Below are 25146 nucleotides of genomic sequence, written 5' to 3'. Positions count from 1 at the left end.
TTAAAAAATGCCGTTTTGGACTAAAGCCTAACACAGTGAGAATGAGCAGCAGATGTCCGTTGAAACATGAAGACCAGCAAAATGCTAAGACAGAATAACGCAGAATGGATCCTGGTCAGGCAAACGAGGGCTTGGATTCTGGCGTTACGGGACATATAAAGACTTGGAATACATGCAATGGGGAATGGACCTGAGGATAATAAAAGACTGGCTTGAGTGTCAGTCAGGAAACAAGGAGACCCGTGCACCCCCGTCTCTATCAAGACTACGACTATGCCGTAAAGTTAGGAAGAGGTGTGAAGTTGAATGGAGTTCAGGCTCATCAAGGTGGCAAAGCCTCCCAGGCCTCTAGGTCAATGACAGAATAGGCTGAGGGAGCCAACTCTACTACATGGCAAAGATGACGGTTAGTAGGCAAGGATGAGAGATGGTGGTCATGCCATAGATAAATACGACCAGAGGTGCAAAGGGTGTTTTAAGAAGCCAAAAAAGGCAGTTAGAAGGATACCCTATGATGTCAGAGTTAAGAGTGGCCATCTTTTGCTTCCATAATGAAAAACAGCAAATAGAATGGTCACTGTCATCCAAAGAGAAAACGTCCACACAGGATGAAGCAAATGGGTAAAGAAGTGAGATGCTTATAAATGGTACCAGCTTGCTGCCAACTGGATGGGGAGGGCAAGTGTGAATGAACAAAAATAAGAAAAACGGGCCTATGCAGATCTTTCCAAGGGGACGATAAAGAGACAGAGAAGACTAAACTGAATAGAGTGAATGTTATTCATTAGCCTAGTTCTCACCAGGGTTGAACTTCAGTGGTTGCCTACTATCTATCCAAGCGTTTGTTCGCTCGTTTGAGACAGGATTTCACTTTGTAACCGTTAGCTGGCCTGGAACTCACTCTGTAATCTAGGCAGGCCCGGAACTCACAGAGACCTGCCTGTTTCAGCCTTTCAAGTGCTGGGATTACAGGGTCATACCACCATTGCCTGGCTCTATTCAAGCCTGTAGAAAACTCTCCCACTGGCCTAGCCCATTCCAGCTACACTGAGCACTCCCTTTTGGCCCTCTAACTTGGCAAACACCAACCTACTAGAGCCTGTACAAAAGGTACTTCCTGATAACACAGCAGGTGGTTCCCTGGGTCCAGTTACTCACCTGTGAGGGTGTCTGTGAACACACTATGGAATACAGATTCACCCACCCAGCCCCCTTGCCCTGCACCTCCCAATCTGATCCTGTTTGATTCTTAGAATCAGAGACAGGAATTCCTCCTCATAGGTACCGAGTATTTGTTGAATGAATGCCAGAGGAGCAAGAGATTTGAACAAACCCATCTAAGCAGTTAGCAGCTCATTTAGCAGGAAGGAATACAGGGACCAATGCCCAGACAATGATCTAAAATGACATGGCAGGATCCGACCCTTAGAATTGGAGTGGCTGTATTGTTTGATGGCCCTGGCCCCTACTGCACTTCAGAAATGGAGAAGTATTACTTCCCTCAATTCTACAGCACGAAAACAAATCATCAAAGACCCTTTGCCTCACAGGGGGTTCACCTCGGAGCAGACTTATGATGATGAAAAGGATCCAAACCTGAATTTTGAATGTCACACACTCCAGGTCTTAGTGGCCACGTTTTCTCCCTGTTCTCCCCCTCCAGCTATTCATTAAGACATGCTGCCTCAGACTAAAGACTAGCGATGTCCAAAGCTGTCTTATTGAGAAAGACTTTTAGTATAGTTTACCTCAATGAAGATACCATAATGACCACGGACGTCAGCTAGCAGCGCCTCATTTTTACAAACCAAAGGGATGGAGCATTCACAAACTGCAGGGCTGCAGATGGTACTGAGACTGAGGCCATCAGAAAGGGTTGTGATCCACTTAGATTTGACTCACTGAAATCTGATGTGCAAGTGTCTGTCACGTGAGCTAAATATGAACGCATTAAGAATTTTCATCAAGGAAAATACTGTCGAGACACAAAATATCTCACTAAAATAAACTCAAGGGGGTGGAGGAGTAGATGGGGTCTCAAATATAGCTAGGAAAATTTCAAAGGGCATATAAGAAAGAGCAAAAAAAGAGTGAGCCATGTCTAAGTAGTATATTCATTCTGTAGTTCCAGCTTTTCTTCTTTACAGAGACAAGAGTACTCATCGTATTGTAATGTGATAAACTCTCATCCCGTATGATTAATAAAAGTGCTGACCTTTAATGCTACCTATGGAACTTCAAAACCACCCATCTCAGAACTTCTAACTGAAGTATGTGACGAACATCTCTGTCCTATCTTCCTCTGACCTGTGAGGAGAGCTTGGGCTCCTTACATCTTAGGCAGCGACTCGTTGCCTCAGTCTTTGAGCTGTTGTTTAGAAGTTATCTCGGAAGCCTCCATTATCAGAGAAGAGCAGCAGCAAGGACGGCAGCACCAGGCTTATGCACTGGAGTTTTTTTTTTTTGATACTTGTTTGACTTAAGTGCTAGCAGCTGGGGCTCTTCAATGCTGTCTCAGTATGAAGCTGACTTCTACCATGTGTTCCAAAGCTTTTTAAGCCTCAGTTTTTCCATAAGTACAATGGAAGTTCACAGGGTTATTATTGACATAACCCGTATAAAATGTTTGGCATACCGAAAATTACTTCGTAATTCCTAGTTTATGGGCCAAAACCCCATTGCTAACATTGGGGGGGGAAACCCCAAAACTATATGACCTTTAACCTTTGATTTAAATTAAGAGAAGCTTAGTTTTGAGCTGAACCCAAATCCAGAAGTGCACAGGGCTTTTTCATAGGGCAGTGTCGCTTAAGGAAACTGTACCGGGCACCAACACCGTATAAACACACACATTAACTTTAAGCCTCTATTTTGGAGCCATGAAGGTACTGTTCAATAATGACAATTCAAACTCAGAGAAAACAGAGTGACTCAGCCTGCTTGTACTATATCTGACTATAAGATTTTTTAAAAATATTTTTTTAAAAAAAATATGAAAAGTGGAAAAGAAATCATTCTCATGGCAAAAGTATATAGGATTAAGGGTTTATAAGAAAAAAGCTACCACTTTGTTGATAAATTATTTGGATGAAAGTAATTTTCTTATAGACACATACCCAGGAGAGGAGCACAGCAATACAGATACTCATCTATGTGTAAGAATAATTGAAAAAGGACGGTGTCCTGCACTTCAGGCAGGTTCTAGAGCAGCCCAGGTTAGTGACTGAAAGGTTCAAGAAACCAAGGTTTCTAAAGGTAAGGGGGGAAAATGCCAAGAAACAAAGGCTAAAGAAAGTGCCTCTTCTTCTTTAGTTTAACTTTACAAATAGAATTAGAAACTCAATTCTGACAGTTAATACATACAGAAGTTCCCAATCTGACAAGATGAAAAATACCCTTCCTGCTGTATGATTCAACCATTTAATAGTTTATTCCATCAAAATACAGTATCCAAAATTACCTTGCTGGTTCGGCATTGTTCTGTGAATTTATGGCAATCATTGACTATGGAAACCACCGAAGTGTAAGTTTCACTGCTATTATTTTTCCATCAGAGTTAAGATAATTGCTATTAAAAAGTTCGGATTGTTTAATAAAGTGTTCTTAATCATGTGGAAAACAAGTTCTACACTAAACTAAACCGCTGTCCTCCCTGGCCTGCAGAACGGATGCTGTGACTGAGGGCTGTCACTCTGGGCAGCAGCTGGGGTACTACACCCACTTCCCTTTGAGAGGGGAAACCAGGCAAGTGCATGAGAACACTGAGTCCCGGGACCCATCATAACATTCCAAGTATTTTATAGACTCTGCATTACGGAGATTAAAAGCAAAAATCTCAGGTAGGAAAAAAGGAATGCCAAAATATGGTGTTCAGATCACCCCAAGGGTCAAAAAGTTCAGTCCCCATTCAGAAACAGATAAACAGTATATTTATTAAATGAGTTAAGACAAATAAACTTTACAAATAGACAAATAATAAAAGGCTCAGTGGCTAAAAGAGATGGTAAGCATCAGTAGAAGAAATCAACACCATCACGGTAGTATCCCAGTTGGCTTACACGTGGAAATGAAAGGTTCAAAGAGCAATTTCACAGAAATGAAGCCAGGTGTTTTTTTTTTGTTTGTTTGTTTTGTTTTGTTTTCTCTTATAAACAAATCACCATTTTCTTGGTTCAAAACTGATAATCTGTTATGAAAATTACCATATCACATATTTGTAAGATGACAAGACGTAACTCATCCTCAGAGTGCGACAAGTATTTACAACCACGGAAAGGCAATGATGGGGAGAAAAGGGAGTCTAAAAAATATACAAAGATTAAAAACATTTGGGATGCAAAATTAAACAAGTTTTTTTTTTTTTCCTTTCTGATTTTGGTTAGAGAATAAAAGAGAAAAATGTGAATTACAGAAGTTGATTTAGGTATACACACTATAGAATGGGATCCAAGATCTTTAACAGCTTGCTTGTATTTTTTTTTTTCCTACTTACATAATGCTGTGGACATTTCTGGTAGAAATTACAGTGTCTCAAAGAGAGAAACGCACACCGAGCGTGTTTTGTTATTATTACTTCACGGATGTCCTAAGACCCGCTTATGGATTTAGAGGTGGGGTAAAAAGCCATTGCCTTGAGTTTTGAAAAAAAAAAAAAAAAAAAGAGACCGGAAAAGCTAGACACAAACCCTCCAAAGCACATGCACGTCTCATTCTCTTGGTAATTACATTCATATTTAAGCATAACCAAAATAAAAAAGAAAGCTGAGAACATTTCCCTTTTCTCTATTCCCTATGCCTCACAGGCTTCTTCAGTGGATAGGGTCAATTTTTAGAGTTGAAAGGGTTCTTCAAGAGGAGTCTAGTCCCCCACCCTCCATCAGGGTGAGTCACTGCCCCAAGATCATGCAGCACGTTAATGGCAAATTCAAGACGAGGAGCCCACCTTGGGCTCCTGGTCTAAATATGCGTCCCAGCATATCATGCTACCTCTTTTTACAGTATGAATAACTACAAACACCTGATGAGTAAAAATGTACAGTGATCGATGGGACAGAGCCGATGTGTTTCTAAGACTTGCAGAGAGTTACTACAGGCAACTGATGGGGAGAGAAAGATTCCTCCCACCCGCCAAAAAAAAAGAAAAAAAAATATATATATCAAGCACCATCAACTAGATGTTTCTTTGCTAGGTCAGCATTCTTGGATGTAGTAGTCCTCGTAAACTTTAGGTCAGCCTGAGGATTGTTTATCTGGCGAGATCTGCGCCCTGAAACAATACCACTTTCTAAAGGGTCAAGACAAGAGGCAAACAAAGGAAGAAGATAGACAGAAAAGAAGCAGAGAGCCTGGAAACTCAATTGTCTCAGAGATGAGCATTTCGGCATAGAGTTGGTTATTACATCTACATAGATCATGTTTAGAAGCTTCCTCAAACCTTCATGCACCATCCCTTTAATCTAATCTGTTACTGGGACACTTAATAAAAAACAAATACATCAGAGACAACTGTGGTCATTACTTCGTATAAAATGGCCAGACTACTTTACTTTAGATAAAAGTAGATTCTAGGAAGGGTATGCTAGGTGGCCAAATTGCTGTCTCAGCTCGACTCCATGGGGTGACCACGAAAGGATTCAAACAGCCCTTCCTGGGGCTGTCACCAGCTTTAAATTTTTTCTAGTTGTGGTTAGAGGAGACAGGCCAGTGCGGCACACATACAGAACCAAGGAGCTGAGCTGTCTGAAGAACCATTGCTGTGCATTTATTTAATAAAAGGGCATATTTATTTATGTTTACAAACAAGTTTCAAAAACAAAAGGAGACGATGTATGCCTCTCTCTATTAACCTTTCTCAAAATGCCAACAGCCCCCTCTATGCTGTGTGAAGGTATCTATGGAGTTATTAGAAAAATCAATGCAGTCACTCACAGTTCACTAAGACATCACTGAACTAACATATTTAGACAAAAACAAAACAAAAAAAAAAAGACTAAAGGTTTCTCTTGTACTTTGACAGTTTAATTTGATTGGCCTGAAATATCAAACGCATTTCAAGCATCTTTCATTGTGTGTGTCCCGCGATAATCAAGCTACTAAATTCTGAACAAAAGGTTATCAGCAAGTTTTCAAAAAATTTAAAAATTAAACAGTTCTTTCAAAACCATTAAGTAGTAAATGTATTTAAGAAACTAATTAGGACAGATGCCATAACTTCATTAGAACACCACTGCTCATGGTTTTTGTTGGTTTTTTTTTTTGTCTTGTTTTCTTTTTTTCTTTTTTGTTTTTTAAACAAAGCATTAGTGTTATCTATTTGGCTATTAGTATTAGCAATTTATCTACATATGTAACAAGATAAATTGTAGGCAAAAATTTAGTACAGTTTCAATAGAAACACCCCCCCCTTTTTTTTCCTGAAAATACAGCAGTATTTGAAGGACTAATTTTTCTCTGCATTACTATAAGGAAGCTTCCCGTCTATGAAGAACAAAAAAAGTATCTACAAACCTTGTAAACAGATCTGTATCATTTATAAACATAAATAATCCAAATTATTAACAGCCAACAGCAGAAATTAAAGTATTCACTCAATGATCCAGGGCTCTCTGTCTCACCCAGCGTCACTCCTCCCTCCCTCCCATCAAGTACTGAGATAAACCACAGCTCTGCTAGTCAGGACAACGTTAGGTACACTGACGACCCACAGGCCACTCGTGCCGAGTCACCGCTGTTTATCTGTCAGTTCGTTTCTCCCACACCCCAAAAAAGCACCCTCAGTCTGGCAGAAAGCTTTGCTTTTGTTTTTTTTAAAAAAATAAATCTACATTCGTACAAGTGTGTCTTCTGTTGAAGTCCAGAGACAAGAATACTATCTTGTCCGTCACAATATGTGAAAAGACTCAGTTTCGATTTGTTTCTTTACAATGCAGCTAGTGTGTTACCATTCAGCTTACAATCAGAGTGATGTTTCCAAACTATGTAGTGGGCTTCCTGGGGATGAAGAGGTAGCAGACTTGTTCATTTCTATTGTAAGGTGAATTCCGCTGTCAACAGCATTGTTATTTTTGTTAGGAGAGGGCGGAGGGCTGGAGTTGCGTTTTGTAGGGGCGTCGTCTTCAGCATCAGTGTCATCAATAAGGGGGATGTGCGGCTCTGAATCTTCTATCCTAAACTCAGGGTGTGTCATAAAGTTGTGGATTGAACTTCTTGATTCTGGCTTCTCTAACCCTTCGTATAAAGAACTACGAAATGCATTCACCACTCGGATCTGTAAACAGCACAAAACACAGAGAGATGTCAGGACACCAGGAACGTCGCCACAGTAATGGTTCACTTATGAGTTTGAATCCACAAACAGCTAGGTATGAGTGAATCGAATTTGCATGTAATGCAGTGGAACTTGCAATACACTGTAAAAAAATGAATATTTTAGTAGGACACTACAGAACAACGAAACCACGTACTCTAATCGAGAGATACACGTTCAAAGAAAAACTAACAAAATCTCATTGTTACTGGCTACAAATTTAATAGCCATTTTGTAGGATTTTTTTTCCCTAAGAAGACAAAAACAAAAACAAAACAAAATGAGAACTTAGCCATACACAAGCTTACTTGAATTATCTTTAAATAAAAAAGCACATATTTCTCAAAACAACTCAAGGTTAACAATGTCAAGCACAAAGGGGACTATTTATCATGCTAGGAATTAGGGTGTCACCAACTATGAACAAGCCAAGCAAATATAAGCTGAGTGCCACAATGAAGTCACATCTGCCCCACTCCTTCCTTAATTAAAATTGAAGACGAACCCGAATACATATCTATAAAATGCTACTAAACAGCTATAAATATTTGAGTATATGCCATTTTTCTACAAAAATGTTAGTGTTTTGTTTTTCTGTATTAAAGATTATAACTTAATCACTTTAGTTCTCTGGAAAGAACAGATTCTAAACACATACCTTCTGGGACTCTTTGAAAAAAAAATTCAAGGAAAAGACAACAAATTTCAAAGTTTCCTTTCTAGTAACTATTTAGACTTATATGGCCTAACAATTTACCTCTCTTTTGGGGTGTATACTGTATACAGGAAACTAGGTTAAAAGACAAGTATAGAAATGTCACTGTAGTGCCAATAGTCAGGCTCAATAAACCGGTGTCATTCAACATTTTTTCAGAGGATAAAATCAATTCTGCTGAGCACTTACATTAGTTAAAATATAAATATTTTATAACATAGAAATGTTCACCTTTGTTTCAATAATTTTAAGAATGAAGGCACCGTTTATTTACTCATAAAGTTGAGACCTGATACCAACATTCTGGAAGGAAAACAGTAATCACTAAAATGATCTTAACAGGGAAATGATGGCTCAGGCATTTATTCAAATAGACAATTGAATGTACATTTAAAAAAATATATGGTTACATGTCCCTTCAAATCACCATCATTCTTCATGCTTGTCTTTCTGCATGAGTGCGGTGTTAAGTCTAAATCAGTGGCTCTCAGCCTGACGGTCACAGTTCTTTTGGGTGTGTATAGGGAGGGGATCCCCTATTACATAGCCTTCGAATCACCCATTTACATTACAGTTGTGAAGAAGCAACCCAAGTCATTTTACTTCTGCTGTCACTAGGGTGGCAGTGTTTGGCAGATTGAGAATCACCGATCTAGTGGCCCTTTACACAGAGTATAAATAAATACAGCTGAGTGACAAAGGGAGGCATAAAATGAGTTCTCCTCCCACCTACTAGAGGCTGAGGAGGTGCAGCCAAATGGAATTTCTCCACCATAAGCCAGATGTAAATGTCCCTACACCCCACGGGGTTTTTATGGACTATGGTACAGTGTTAGCACACATAATCAACCCCAAGACCTCTCAGACTCTAACGTGTCATTTCACCTGACTGGGAATCCTGGGGAAAGGCAGACTCTAATCCAGGAGAGCTCCTACACAGTCTGCATTTCTGCATGCGGGTGCGCGTGCTCATGTGCGCACACACACACACACACACACACACACACACACACACACACACACACACAAACAACCAAATGCAGCCTGTATATATTTCTTCTGACTTTATTATCATTCTATAATTCTACTTCACCATGCATTTCTATTTTAACTCGACAGACTAACAGCAGTGAATACACTGCATCAGAATATTATCTACAATGCACTTTCAAGCTGAACTTATTGTACAAAAGGGAAGAGCCCAAGAAACCGATCAATAGAGAGAGTGTAAAAATAATGAAAGCTTATTCAGTGGCTCACAGGATCAAGGCAGACAGAGTTCCAGTTAGGAAGGCAGGCAAGTGGCTAGCTATGCAAGAGCTTCACTTCATGCTGCTAACTTTCTAAATGGACAACGTGAAAGCTGAGACGCCAAATTCACTCTTTAGCTTTACAAACGTCAATTTTCTGGTTTTGTTAGCTCAGTTTCAAATCACATGCTTCCGGGAGCCATGCAGTATGGATACGTTGAAAGGCATATACTCAAAAATTTATAGTCGTTTCCATAAATGCTAAGCTGTAGTTTTAGTCCCCGTATGAACTCTAAGAGTTAGCCCAGAGACAAGCTCCCAGGTTTCGAGTGTAATCTTTAGTTGCATCTGACCCACCTTTCCTCTACCCCTCTACGAACTGAAACAGTAACAATGGCAACACTTGAGGTCTCAGTCCACTTTACAAAAAGAAAGCTTTATGAAAAGCCCAAACAATGAGTTTAAACAGTCAGGAGAGAATGAGAAACGTTAGGTGTGTGGAATAGGAAATGTTAATTTCATGCACTTAGGAACACACACTCACACCCCACAGTAGTAGAAGCAGTAGAAGAGGAAAACACTACATGTGTAGGGGTAGAAATATTTGTTACATCATGATGCTGGCTGGCGATGGAGGGTTGTCGCCTTAGAGCCCCCTGAATGGAACTTCCACTCTGGAAAGCATTCACTACATCCATCTGCAAGGAATCAGAGATCGTGACAGCTTGCTCAGCAAGAGAGAGAGAACAAGAGAAAGGACCGTTCCATCAACCAACATTTACAACGTAAAGGGAAAGGCACTTTTACAGAGCACATCAATAGGCAAGATGTAGCATTTTGAGATGAGAGGGGAAAATAAAAGCTAGGGGGAAAAAAAAAGCTGAGGGCATATAAGAGACATTCTTTCATAATCAGTTAAGAGTTTCACTCAGTTCAGCCATCAGTAGTAGTTTTCAAAAGAATACGTTTTGTGGGCCGGGAAGGCTGGAAAGGCAGTTAAAAGCACAAGTGGACCTCTCCCCAGGTGAACAACGTCCTTACTCCCATCAGCTCTCCTACCTCTCTACCAGACCCATACCTGTGTTTGGATTCTGTTCAGGCCTCTAAACCACAAGATCTGGCCACGCCGCAACTCCCTTTCGGCATGGTCAATCTCTTCAACATCCTCTGCTAATTCCTCCTCGGGTATCTCCTCCTTCTGGGTTCCATGACCAGCTTCTTTTAGAAACTTTAAGCGGCTGGTTGGAATGGTTGAAATAAGCTATAACACAGGGGAAAGAACTTAAGGTATTAAAAACGGCAAGAGTGTCCATTTATCTTTACCAGAGAAGCAGTGAGATCTTGGAGGTCAGATTTTTCCCAAAATAAAAGTTATTCAGTTATACAAATTACATAAGTTTGCAAGGACAAAATGTTTTCTGAATATGAATTAACTTGCTTGTATTTCTTATATTTTAGACATTCATGACAGTGAACTGCACGACCATGTGTACATATACAGAATTTCCACTTGAATGCTTATTGATTACATTTGCTTCAAATAAAAAGTGGTTGAACTGGATGCAAAACAAGCTTGTAATCCATTAGTGCTATAAAGTTCAACAAATGAAAACATCAGAACCCAGAAAATCATTAAGGTTACACTGAAATATTTTAGTTAATTATTTTTGGAAAACTTAGCTATTTAAAATTTGGATCAACACTGATTGATAATAGCGATACTTAGCAAGGGATACCCCCAGAGACAAGAAGAATACCAGAAACATCAACAGCCCATATTAGCAGTTGTGTGTTAGCAGGCAGAGTTTACCAAGGGGAAAGCAAGATGCACCCAGACACAGACCAGCCTGGAGCCCTTGTACTCCTGCCCCCTGACTTCAGAAGTAAAACAGGCTCAGATATGTGAAGTGACTTGCTCATGGAATGGCTAAGATTCCAGGTCTCCTGGGCACCATAGCCAAGACTTTTTTTTTAAGTATCACACAATTAAAATCAACAGGCAAAATTAACGTGAGCCCACTGCTGCACAGCACTCAGTTTCTTCTTCTTGACATTAGGCAGATTTCTAGATTGTAGGCTTGCGCTCTGCCTATCAGAGAACATTGCAAAAATAATTAGATTGGAAATCTACAAAAGAAATGTGGACCAATTACGGATCACAGAGAAAGAGATGTTTAAGATAATAAAAAGACACATAGAACCCAGAAACAGGACTAAGAAGAAGGTAAGGAAGGCTGAGCTAAATACAAGCTGAGTTTGGTTTGCTCTGCAGAACGGCCGAGCGCACACAGTTCCACAGCCACCCACTACCCTTGGCTCACGGATGTGTTAGTACTGATTCTCCAGCAGCGGTTTCATACCAGGAACGAAAGCCTGGCGGTGAACACCGTGGCATTACCACCCGTCTTTAACAGAAGGGCATGCGACTGCAAGTGAGCCGACTCTCAGGAACGGTTGCGGAGAGCTTACTTTTCTGTCTTTTCTCATTGACAGATGCACTGTTAAAACCATTCCAATACCTGAAAATCCTTTTTTTGTGGCTATGTTTTCCAGATACCATGATTTTAAAGAACTGCTTGCTAGGTAAGACTCAAAACTTCTTCTAGGCTTTGAAAAATATTAACTTATATAGTAGAATAATGGAAGTATGTTTATTCTGAAAATATATAAGTAGATGATAAAGACGCAGGCGTTGACATCTTAACTAGTCATGTATGTACCCTTTGTAACTGCAGCAACCTGATTTACAATCTTTAGTAAAGGGCAAAAGAACAGAGCACAATAAGCAAGCGCCATCTTGGACAAGCCGCCTAGGGAAGGGAGACAAATCCCGTGTCACTCAGGATCCCCTTTTGTGACTCAATGGTAACCAGAATAGTAACAGAAACGGCTGCATGTTTTTAAAAAGAACCACAAAAGCAGTGAGATTTTTACCTGGCCCCAGAGTAAGGTCCCCATTCCCAGGAATATCGACCACAGCCATTGCTCTATTGAAAGTTCTGAGCAGCTGAAAGGCTTCCCGCCAAACTGCACAATTATTATCTGGAGGGATAATCAAGAGTAAGTTTATTTAAATGACAACTAAAATAAAGTAAAATCTCGACCCCAAGTTTTAAATATATATAGGAAGTTATGTTTACTAAAAATAAAAATCTCATGACCAAAGGAATACCTGTATGTTCTCGCTATGTATGTCATGTAGCTACATTCCTGGCTATGCTTTGAATCCTTCATGCCTTTCATGAAAGGCTTTGTGGGAAGCACACGTTATGGAGACGTGGACAGAGAGAATGCCTCCTTGCTTTCTCTCCTACATGGAACTTACTCCTACTTTACATTTAGATGTTAAGCCAACTATGCACGCTCTGCAATGAAAGAAACACAACCTGGCAACACTCTGTGAAATGTGGGCTAGCTTTGCAAAGTCTATCCAACAGTGAGCCTTAAGTCCAACGACATACGTACATAAAATTCACGCTGGGACTCCTTGACTTTTAGTGTCCTATAATAGCATACCTCAGAATAATAGGTATTAAGCAATCAAATATTCACCTTTGTCTGAGTCTGACAATTCTTTCTGATAAGTAGCTATGAAATAATTGAAATGAAAAAACGAAGTAATTTGGTATGAAAGTGGTTACCATTTTTTTCTTTAAAAAGAATTATAAATCTAACTCTTTGCATTTACTTGTTAATTTCATTTCATTTCTTTTCTTTTCTTTTCTTCTTTTAATGTCGAGAATATCTGTGTGCTTTTCCAGGTTGAGCTGCCACCGACTTGCTAGGAGTCTAGCATTCAGTTTCCTCATAGGTGATGTGACCATCAGGTCTGGATTTTCATAAAAGCATGAAACTAAAAACCATCCTTTTGTACATCAAGAAACGGAATGAGAAAATGCTCAGTGTCTCTAGATTGTTTTTTTTTTAAGTAAAAAACTTTTGTGTTTTGGTAGAATTAAGGTGTAACAGAAAGGCATTAAGATACTGGGGGAAAACCAATAATTATGTGACTGGCTGATTTGGTCTCATTAACAATAATTCTTTACAGTTAAAAGAAAGCTAATTGCTTAGGCAGCTGTGGAACTAACTTCTGAGAAAGCTAGAGACAAGCTGCAATGGTTTTCAGAATATACTTTAGGCAACGTGAAATTAGGGAGTCATCAGAAGTCACCATACAGAAGCGTCTGTCCCAGCTGGAGTACCATGTGAACAATGGACCAGTTTACTATGTCTCACAGAATAACCCACCTAAACTCCCTTCCCATCTACTGACCTGCACCACAAAGGTGCCCAGGACAATGGTGCAGAAGATGGCGTTATTGAAGATTCCTTCAAACACATTTCTTTCCCCGTGAATTTTCCGGGCGTTTATTTCATTGAAGAGCTGCATCAGCACAAAGGTATTGAACACAATGGTGTAGTGTTCTGATGGGGGAGCGTGCAGAGGGGCATTCCTCCCGCTGTCTATATCGAAAAACTTTTCTCCTGAAACGAGATGCCACCATTTTGTAATTATCACTGAAATCACCCGCCATGCAACTTAACAGAGTGCATACTCGCAAAGCCTGGCCAATCTGTGATGTGCAGTGACCACACAGAAAGAGCTGGAAGGGACCTTGGGATTATTTGGTGCAGCCCTGACACTACGGAGACATGTCAGGACCACAGATCTAAGTGCCGCGAATCCCAGATAAAAGCTAAGCCTCTTCACTTCCCCTACCGTTCACCCAAGTGAACTTAAAAGAACCTGAAAGACACACAGTGGAGTCAGGAGCAGGCCTTATGCTTCTGGAATTCTGTCACACTACAGCACACTGAACAGCATCGATGCGCAACAGACACGGTGTAACAGAAACGTGATCACAGTGAACTCTTACCAGCAAATAAGAGTGTAAAGACCACTACGAGCTGATAGAATGCATGGCCCAAGATGTTCTTCATCATCGTGCGTGAGATGAGAGGCTTATTTCTACCATAAGGCTTCCGAAGCAGGAGTGACTCGGTGGGTGGTTCCGTAGCCAGAGCCAGGGAAGCCAGCGTGTCCATGATGAGGTTTACCCAGAGCATCTGCACCGCCTTAAGTGGTGAGTCCTAGAAAAGACAGGCTTCCTAATAGCCATTCACAACGGTTCAGGGGGAGGGCAGCAACTTTCGGAAAGCCTTTAGTAGGAAAGACTTCTACAAAGACTTAAGGAACAGAGCAGATTACGGTTCATGTTAATTAGCCTATAATATAAAGCTTCATCTTACTTCAATACTTAAGGACTTTAAAAAGGTAGAGCATATAATTTTTTGCTTTAAAATAAATATTAACAGTCACCTACTTGAGTAATACAAGCGCCCGTGAAAGCAACAATCACTGCTACTACATTAACAGTAAGCTGGAACTGAAGGAACTTTGAGATGCTGTCATAGACATTTCGTCCCCACATAACTGCTTTGACAATGCTTGTAAAGTTGTCATCTGTGAGAATAATATCAGATGCTTCTTTAGCCACATCAGTTCCAGCAATGCCCTGTTAAAAAAGCCTGTGAATTAGACTATGGGCTGAAAATACCACTTTACATATGCAAATGCGCACCATTACACTTAACAAAAAGAATTACATTTATGCTAAAAGAAGGTAATACTGTCAATGCTAAGATGCGCCTGGGAAGGACTCTCAGGCTTAGCTGACTTCATATGTAAGGAATGAAGCATGCAGTGCAAATCAAGGGATGTGTCTTCCAAGGCCACGCAGAAAGTATGCTAAAAACACCAATGGTTTTAGAAAGGCTGGCCGTGAAGGTGGCAGCGGACACGTTGGAAGGACTGGGGAGGTGGAGGGATGAGAAGGAGGAGGTGGAGATGATCACTACACGTGTACAAGTGTGTGTACTCTCAAGTTTAAAACAGTGTTGAAAAATGAGAAGAGATTAGAAGCGATAAAGGCGAGGGAAGGGAGAGCTTGCACAGAAACCGCAAGGACTGAAGCAGATGATGACTGATAAATAACTCAGGAGACCAGAGCAATCTGAAGCTTAAGCAGTCAGGACGGAAGCAGAGAAGGCCTTTCCCCCATTACAGAATTCCTAACTGGCTCTCAGGCCCTGCAGTTTAAGGGAACACTTAGAGACAAATGAGAGGCACTCTTGAAGACCTGAAGACCTGAGGAAGCACTGGGGAGCCTCAGGCTAGTGAGACTGTCAACAGCAGGATGGTAGGTTAAAAGACTGTGGGTTAATCAAAACAAGTTAACTGTAACTATAAACATCATAGATAATGTTCACATACGGATGCTAACACAATACATATGATTCGGTATAGATGAAACCAGACAGAAGCAGCAAGCTCCAGGAGTCATTGGCAGTGTGCACTTTCTGTCCTACACAGAATGGTGTGCACTTGAGTTCGGCTGTGCATTTATGACTTAGATGCTTCTCTGTTAGATGTCTTCCAGGTTTAATAAAATGAAAACACGAGGCAACCAGATCCTCAGAGCTCCTTCTCAAATGCATGCAGTCAGGTAACCTGTCACTCCAACTCCAGATCCCAGAAGGTCAGGAGGTGGGGAGGGAGGTCTGTAAGATGAATTTGGTAAGAGCACTGACTGGTCTCTGAGTCATTGCAAAGAGAGTCTGGGAATGAGGGTTCGCCAAGTATGTTACAAATTAGGAAAAAAGTTAATTATATAAGAAAAACATAAGTTGCAGGAAATTAAAAAAAAAAAAAAAGTTCTCCAGAAAAGTAAAAATACTTGTAGGAGACCATGTGGCTCAGGGTGGAATGGAGCTGGCAGTCATAATATAGACACCATACAGAAATGCTGGTCTAACCAAAGTGACAACATAACCCCACTGGAAGACCAGGAACACATGCATGAGCGTGCAAAGGCACGAGCATGCACGTGGAGCAGATGCAGTGCCGTGCCCGTGCCCCTGATATCTGTGTAAGAGTCGAGGCCTCTTCTTCCTTAGGAAAAGCCAGTCGTCAATGCTTCCTATGCTGACAAAGTAGTGGGGTCATTACAGTTTATATAGATGGGGAAAAAAAAACCCCAACAGCTAACATGGTCAAATCTTCTTTTGGGAATCAAAAACTAAATGGCGCATGGTAGAGGCATCTGATGAGCCCCGTTAGAAATGCTGCATGCTCTGTATGAATCGGCACTGAAGGCTGAGATGGAGGTTTAACTCAAAATCAGCAATTACAAGCCACGGTGTTCTCTCTCAGCCTCTACATAATCACCTTAGTTTTATGACATAGGTTACGAATGCAAACCTTCATAGCTCTGTTCAAATCCTTATAAATTTAAGAAATAGTTATAAAAAGTAGGTTAGCTGGTATGGGAACTTGGAGTTCCTTAGTGTAACTGACTACCTGCGCACGTGTCTCTGAACTGATCTGTGTCGTCTCAGAAGTCAAGTTTTAGCAGAAAATGGTTTTGAGTCCCAGCCACCCAGACTGACTCCTTCGCTTTACTTTTGAAATAAGTTTAATTTTTTAAATCTAATTTAATTTTAAATCATGCAAAACCCTAAAAACAAAACCACTACCAACATAGCTTCTGTACTGTATTTGGGGGGGGGGGTGTCCTGGATTGGTGAGTTTTGCTAACATTTACTTAAAACCTTCAGTATCTGTCTTATGCCCAAATTTTGTAGAAAAGAACAATTTGTTCCATGGTACTAGTTTTGGCATCCTGGCTAAGTGTCAGGGTCACAGAAGGAGCAAGAATCTGCTACATGCGGAGGGGCGACAGTTACTGATTGCAGTGTTCCCAAAGAGGATGATGTCGCTTGCTTAAAGCACAAGGCAGAACCCCCAAGAATTCCTCAGTCCACGTCAGGAACTCTTCGCAAGTTTCAACATTACATGTCAATACAGTTGTTTAGAGGTAAGGTAGGATAGGGTAGGGTAGGTAGGGTAGGGTGGTGAGTCCTTGAAATATTTATTTTTGCTTGAGGGGAATTTCCTCTTACCACCTGTCTTAATTAAATCTTATCACCCAGAGTCATCTTCTATATCTCTATTTTAGCAAGAAAATCTTGGTGGGTAATCACACAAGTACAGCCTGGGACACAGAAACACCCTCACACCCAAAGCCCTTAATGTCACAGTGGGTTTCAGAATTCAGTGTCTCCCATACTGTAGGATAAGGAGACAAATTTAGCACCTCTAAAGCACATTGATATTTCTACAATGACCATGAATAGTCACATGAAGTAGAACACATAACTATTTAGAACAGACTTTTGCAGTCCGTTGTGAAACTCTCCAGTCCAATGCAGAAATAAAAAGAACGGGCTGCATATTAAACAAAAATATTCAAAATTTCAAGGTATTTATTTTGGTTATGTTTTAGTTTTGGTAATTAGCATTACAGACTACTATTTTCTAAAAATAAGACAAAGAGTAAAGAAAACACTTAGTTGAGGATTTTGTGGAAAAGCAGGCACCTCCCCCACTTAAAACAAATCTCTTGTATGTGGAATCTAGATAGAAAAACTATGGAAGGCATCCGAGTAGAAGAGGGTGGAGGGTGAAGGCCTAGAGAAGGGGGAGGGGAAGTGAGAGAGGGGCTGATTTGTTTGGATATGAGCAGAGTATGCCATATGCATGAATAAGGCTGCCATAATGAAACGCAGTATCTATTCACGAAGGTGACTGAATCGCTACAGAAAATGATGACATTCAGGTACTCTTTAAAAGCCATTAGTTAGGTCACCATTCTTATGAGTCTGTTAAGAAGGTGGCTGTGAGATGCAGGCGAGGGGAATAATGTTTAAACATGTCTCAGAGTACAAAGCAAATGTACACTGTTACAGCTGTTCAAAGAAATAGTCTTCTGGCTAGACTTGATAGTATCTAATAAAGGTAGCATATAAAATAGTTAGAGCTATAAATTCACTTACATCTTTTAAAACTAACCTTGAAGAACATTGTTTCAAATCGATAGCAATTTTGGCAACAAACAAACAAACAAACAAAGCAGACAACCTAGACAGCGAGCTGTGTGTAAACATTAGCATGGGCTCCTACCATTGCAAAGCCAACGTCTGCTTTCTTCAGTGCAGGCCCGTCATTTGTACCATCACCCGTTACAGCTACAACCTGTCGTTGCTCTGAGACTGTGCTGTCAATTATACCTTAAATAGAAGGAAATAGCAGTGCTATCAAAACCCTTACAGAATGCATGAAGTGGTTCCGTACAACATCCTTATTAGCCTGGTTCAGAGACTCGAAAATTAGAAAAATATATTTAAACAAATGTAAAAATATAAACTGTTTTGCTATGGAGCAAAACAATCAATTCTAGCGACTAAGGCAGCGTGGGAGCAGTATTTTATGGAAATTACTGAAGATAAATGCAATTTGCCTAATATATCAGAAAGAAGTATTTTTACATTTTACTAGAAAAATGCTATTTGTGACTCAATTTAATAGTCAGGATTTGTTTGAACTTCAGGAGGCAGAACATGTCCCTGTGTTAGGAAACCGTGAGATGGTTGTACAATGTACTCACCTTTCACCAGTGTATGTTTGTCAGTGGGAGATGATCTTGCAAGTACTCGAAGCTTTGGCCAAATCTTGTCTATCCTTTCTTGTTCAATCTATAAATTTTTATCAAGGTTAAAATGTGCCAAAACTAGTCTTAGTTCCAAATCAGCTAGCTGCCATATTCACCCGTGGTTCCTTATTCATGGTCCAGAGAGTAACAGACACTCCCTGGGACTTGTCACATTTACCAGTTCTTGGGCGGGGCCTCAGGTCAACGGTAAATATTCCTGAGTGGGATGTATCAATCTATGCATTAACACACTGTCTTGGTGGCTCTGATTTCTGTACAAGTTTGAAATACACTGCTATCTATACCATTAGGCTAACTTGTGAACCTCCCTGCACCATACTGCCTCTGAAAATCAACTTCCTTAGCATGAGAATTCTGAGAATACAGAGTCTCCTAAAATCTACATCCTCTTTGCTCTTTCAGCCCACCTTAGTAGTCTTATAGTTCCGGACTTATAGACATATAGTAACTCCTTTCATAAAACATCCCGTAAGACACAAGCCTTTCCAGAACCACCATTCTTGTCCCCTAGAATGCAGGACTGTGTTGCTTCTGAACAGCATTACTGAGGCATGGTCCCTAACAACAAATTCACTATGTATTGGTTGAGGAAATTACTAATACACTAGGAATATCAATTTAAAACTTAAGGAAAAAAAAATCTTACCTCTCCTTTTTCATTTCGTATTCTTCGGTTAAAATCTTTACCTTCTAAGCATAGGAAATCTTCCCCTGGGTGTAAAATACCACATTTGGTAGCAATGGCCCGAGCAGTGTTAATATTATCACCAGTGACCATGCGCACAGTAATTCCAGCCCTCTGACATTTCTTTATTGCCTCTGGTACCTGGTTCACAGAGGAAAAATAAAATCATTAGGATGGAAATTTTTTTTCCAAGAAAAATATTGAACAAACATGACTTCATAGACCACAGCTGACACATTGATCTCAAGATGTCCAATATTTCTTCAATCACTGCCAATAGTGTCTTTGTTTCTATTACTACCAGTCATTTTTAGCTGCTACCCTTGCTTTGTATACTACCTTCTCAATACTATTTAAGGTCTTTCTCCCTCTGGAAACCATCAGGCAATTCTTTTTTTTTTTTTTTTGCTTTTCGAGACAGGGTTTCTCTGTGTAGCCCTGGCTGTCCTGGAGCTCACTTTGTAGACCAGGCTGGCCTTGAACTCAGAAATCCGCCTGCCTCTGCCTCCCGAGTGCTGGGATTAAAGGCGTGCACCACCACGCCCAGCCCATCAGGCAATTCTTAAGGCAATTAAACACACACACACACACATATAGTTATAGACGGCCCACTTTTACTTCCTTTCCCCTAACCAGTGGTTCTCAGCTTGTGGATGACCCCTTGGGTGGGAGGGTCGTATATCAGGCATCCTGCACATCAGTTATTTATATTACCATTCATAACAGTAGCAATATTAGTTATGAAGTAGCAATGGAATAATTTTGTTGTGAGTTGTGAGTCACCACACCAGGAGGAACTGTACTAAAGGGTCACAACATCAGGAAGGTTGAGGAGAGCCGTCCTCATCCATCTTTAAAACCCAATCACCCTTCCTTCTCACACGGAGAACTGTATTCAAGGTTCTGTCTATAAGGTGGGCGTCACGGTTCCGAATACCACGCTTTCTAAACCTCAGCACCTATCAAAGCCTAGGAGTCAACTCTAATTCCTTATCCATTCCTCCCCCATGCTTCTGTAAGGACCAACAGGTCTTAACATAGTTTATCCCAAACTTCTCCTGAGTCAGTTCTATTTTCAGAACTTATTGCAATATCCTCTAACTGCTCTCCCTGTCTCTATGCCATTTGTTCTTGAACATCTGATGCAGTTTCTGATAAAATTCTTTTACGAAATGACGCTTCATTCAGCTGTTACACACAAAGCGCAGAGCTCTCCGTACTACAGAGTAGCAGATGGCCTCGGAATAGTTTCCTAGATTTACTAAACTTTACCACATATAGACTGACATGGCAGGGTGTGCTTCTGCTACTGTAGTTTGCTCAGGAAATCTTTCTTGCTCCTCTAGGGGGGGAAAATCCATACAGATCCTACATGAGCAGAAGCTGCAAATTCAAATGGCTTCCGGGCCATGCAGAGAGCAACCCTGAGGAAAGCATGCTGGTAATGACACACCCAAGGGAAATGCTTGATGCAAGTGATACTCAGCTCTGCTCTGGTTTGGTTTTCATGGCGGAATGAGGAGAGCCCAATGCCAACATGATCACGATTTTAAGAGAGAGAGAAGAAACTCTTATGTGTGTAATCTCTTAGTGTGTAACACTTCACAGACATGCAAGCTGTGTGCCTGTAACTTCTGTTAAGTCCAGGTTAAATGGAACTTCTCTGGAGCTCCAGTGAATGGAGTCCCTAGCTAGACATTTGGCCTTCATTTATTTATTATTAAATATCTCTATTATTGACTACCCCACCATATTACAGATACTTATATATTCATGCCTTCTGCAAGTCGATCCTTTTCTCAAGGCAGGACCCTTATGTTTGAATCACCAATGCAATTTCTTTCATCTATTTACATATTTAAAGACCTGGTAAGTAACTAGAGCTTAGTATTTACTGCACTATTAAATTAGATATTTCTGGTGAAATAATTACCACGGGGATGCTTTTCAAGGGTGGCACACACAGCAGGGTACCTGATAGTCTTACGATAGTTAAATAACTACACACAACTCCAGTTTGTATCTAAATGTAAAGCTTTACACTGCTATCTTCCCCACGCTGGCCTTCGGTGTATCACTGAAAGGAGACGTTCTCCACACGCACTGTACCTAATATTTACTAAGTGCTAGGTACCATTTGAATGATGCGGTGATGAATCGGAGGAGCGACACTGGGTTATCTGTTTTTAAACCAAAAATTGACTTAGCTGAGAGTTTAAGGGGTAGAAGACATGGCAAGATGTAGGCCACTCAATATTTAGTTGTAATGAGCTAAAACAAATATGGGTATAGGTGGTTATGAAGTTTCTGTGTCAGGTGATGAAATTATTCTGACTGTAGTGATATCTGCACAACTATCAGTCAGCAAGACGAGGACCATTAGAGTTACAATTGTATGATACAGGAATTATATCTTAAGCTGATTCATAATGAGAAACTAATATTTATTTTCTGCCCACCAAACAGAAAACGTTTCTAACTTCCAACTCACACACTGCCTCCATTTTTTAAAAGTAAGGTACTTAAGGGAGGTGACATGTCTTGCTTAAGCTCCCAGCCAGCTGCAGGAAAACTACATTTGTTTTGATTCCCGATTCAGAACGGCACAGGCCAGACATCAGAGCAACTGGCTCATAGTCTCTCATTCCACCCCTTCTGCACCCATCTATCTTGTGAAGAACGATCAATTAATGTATTATAAACACTGGTTCTCAGCCTGTAAGTCGCAACTCCTTTGGGGGATATAGAATAACCCTTTCTCAGGGGTCCCCTAAGACCATCGGAAGCTGGGCAGTGGTGGTGCACGTCTTTAATCCCAACACTTTCGAGGCAGAGGCAGGCGGATTTCTGAGTTCGAGGCCAGCCTGGTCTACAGAATGAGTTCCAGGACAGCCAGGGCTATACAGAGAAACCCTGTCTCAAAAAACCAAACCAAACCAAACCAAACCAGACCAGACCATCAGAAAAAACAGGTATTTACATTACAATTCATAACAGCAGCAAAATTATAGTTATATAGTAGCAACAAAAATAATTTTATGGCTGGGGGTTGTCACAACTTCAGGAACTGCATTAAAGGGTCACAGCTTTAGGGAGGTTGACAACCACTGGTTAAAAAACAAAAAAATGAAAAAGCAAAATAACGAAAACCCAAACCCTCTTCATCAACGAAAATATCAAGACTATAATGGGGTTAAGAAGACTCAGGTACAGACATCCTGACTTAGTACTCTGTTAGATAAAATTTAAGCTGCAAGTCAATACACAGAACTCTGCCTGGTCTTCCTATGGCAAAGATCTAGAAGAGCCCATAAAATGGCAAAAACCAAGCTAAATTTACCTTGATCTCTCAAGCTGAAGTTTTGTTTCACTCTTCTGACACGGCAATACCCTCTGCCACTCATCAAATGACGGAAGGGAGAGACTGGCTCCTCTTCTTCTGTAAGGCTTCTAATTGGCTCTCAGCCTTTACCTGTTTCTGTGGCTATACACTTTCCCCAGGTTTCTTTTTGTCTCATGAGTAATTTCTCCAGCTTTGACTATTCTATGGCTTCTAGGTCCAAATGCTCACGTGATACACACAGGATGTCTCATATAACTCAACATGGCCAAACCCAGCATACCCAAAGCCAACATCCCTATTATTCCACCCCGAAGTCATCCTTCATTTCATCTTCTGTCATCATCTCCAAGTATTACTGGAGATGAGTGTTACAAATCTCACTGGTTTTTCTGCTTCTGTATCTCTCTTTCTAGTCTTCAAAGTATTTTAGCACATAAATAATGTTATATGCGTAAATTTTAAAAGAAAAACTTCAGAGGGCTTGCAGTCTAGTTAGAGCAGGGATAATCTTATCTCCTGATTCTTTACACTTAGCACCATGTTGGCTTCCTTCCTGTCTTTAAAATAGCTCAGTACTATTTTCTCACCTGCAGTCCTCTGCACGTTTTGCTGTTTGCCTGTATAATGGCTATCCTTGGTTGTTAAGTTGACTACATATGGAAGTAACTATAACCTACATGGCTGGGCACACCTGTGAGGGATATTTTTCTTAACGGTATCATTCATAGTGGGAAGACCCACATTTTTTTTTTTTTTTTTTTGAGACAGGGTTTCTCTGCGTAGCCCTGGCTGTCCTAGAACTCACTCTGTAGACCAGGCTGGCCTCAAACTCAGAAATTCGCCTGCCTCTGCCTCTGCCTCCGAAGTGCTGGGATTAAAGGCATGCGCCACCATGCCCGGCCTGGGAAGACCCACTTTTAACGTGGGTCACATCTTCTGCTGGCAGCCTATCTAAAGGACATAGAAGAAGGAAGCTTGCTTTGCCTGCTTGCTCTCCCCATCCCACGGGCAAATCCATTCCTTCACTGGCATTAGAGCCCACTTCTTCAGTAGTCTAGCATATGCTGAAGACTAGCTGAGAGAGCCAGCCTCATCGACTGAACAACTAACGGATCCTGGAATGGCTGGTAGACAGTCATTGTTGGACTAGACAGAGCAGAGCCTGTAAGCCAGTCTAATAAATCTCCTTCCTATATAGATATAGATTCATTCTGTAAGTTCTGTTCCTTTAGAGAACCGTGACTAATATAGCCTGGAATGTTCTTCTTGCAGCTATTTATATGCCTTGCTCATAGTGTGTCACCATATTTCATTTCAGCTCAAATTCTTAATATGGTCTTCCTCGACTATCTTATTTTATGACCTGTGCATATCCTTTACAACTCTTATGCTCTAGCAAGTCCCATTTAACACCACCTTTCCATCCTCATAGCTGCGCCCTCACCCATTTAAAACATCAGGGCTATGAGCCCAGGGACTAGCAGTCTTCCTCCTAAACCCTTTCCTTCCCACAATATCCCGACTGTCCTGGCATCTGTCCTTGTACCTATTTGGGTGTTTCCTTCCCACTAGCACTCTATCTATCGAAGCATCTATCCTTGTACAACTTGGATGTTTTTTTTCCGGAATACAAATTCTCTTACAGTTTTGCTCCCTGAAATCAGTATTTCCAGTTTTTAGATAGCTGCCCAGCATGACAGGATGAATAAATTAGGTGATACAATCATTAAACAAAAGCAGTTATTGTGTTGTTCCCTCTTTGCTTCACGAACTAACTGTGCTCTCTACGTTCTTGCGCCCCTTCCTTAGCTCATATCCCCGGAGCTCTAAGACTCAGACAAGCAATCAATGTTTAAGAAGTCTTATTTGAGCCTTGCAGAGAGGGAATATAGCTTAGTGGTCTTTCTAACTCTTGTTTTACAGAACTGGGGTTTGGACATACCGTCTACTGCCTACAGTCCCACCACACATCTCAATTTTGCCCTCTGTAAGATCAGAGCAAAGATTAGGTTGATACCCCATGGTCTCTGCATAACTGGCAATGGACTAACACCAAATACTGTGTCCATTGTCACCCAAGACACTGACTTCTTTGAAGCCAGGGACCAGATTTCTAAACTCTTTCTGACTCTAATCCATCGAACAGTACCTGGGATATACTTCAAAACCAAAAAGCCATCAAATGAACACAAATTTCAATCAACTGAAAAGGTCAAAGTCTAGCACTTTCGGCTACCAGTTATGATAAATGTTTGAATTTAAGTTAAAAATTCAG

The 25146-nt window shown here is 40.7% G+C and overlaps 1 protein-coding gene across 5 annotated transcripts in view; it reads right to left on the bottom strand.

Moving 5' to 3' along the window:
• Positions 1-4636: 4636 nt before the first annotated feature.
• Atp2b1 (ATPase plasma membrane Ca2+ transporting 1) overlaps positions 4637-25146 on the bottom strand; it is a 106162-nt gene continuing 85652 nt past the window's right edge. For 3 of the 5 annotated variants that reach the window (XM_029482166.2, XM_029482165.2, XM_085843115.1), the window contains exons 13-22: positions 19490-19669; positions 18778-18865; positions 18294-18400; positions 14596-14787; positions 14149-14362; positions 13545-13756; positions 12206-12313; positions 10350-10532; positions 9883-9969; positions 4637-7267 (exon numbers count right to left, since the gene is read on the bottom strand). In XM_029482166.2, coding sequence (XP_029338026.1) covers positions 6956-7267; positions 9883-9969; positions 10350-10532; positions 12206-12313; positions 13545-13756; positions 14149-14362; positions 14596-14787; positions 18294-18400; positions 18778-18865; positions 19490-19669 — 1683 coding nt within the window. In that variant the 3' untranslated portion in view covers positions 4637-6955. Of the gene's footprint in view, positions 7268-9815; positions 9970-10349; positions 10533-12205; positions 12314-13544; positions 13757-14148; positions 14363-14595; positions 14788-18293; positions 18401-18777; positions 18866-19489; positions 19670-25146 lie in introns of all 5 variants that reach the window. The other 2 variants (XM_085843117.1, XM_085843116.1) reach the window with 2 other exon arrangements.

The sequence above is a fragment of the Mus caroli genome, unplaced genomic scaffold (assembly GCF_978045245.1).
Source record: "Mus caroli unplaced genomic scaffold, Mus_caroli_1 scaffold_9, whole genome shotgun sequence".
Classification (NCBI taxonomy): domain Eukaryota; kingdom Metazoa; phylum Chordata; class Mammalia; order Rodentia; family Muridae; genus Mus; species Mus caroli.
This window is presented reverse-complemented; position numbering and strand designations above follow the sequence as displayed.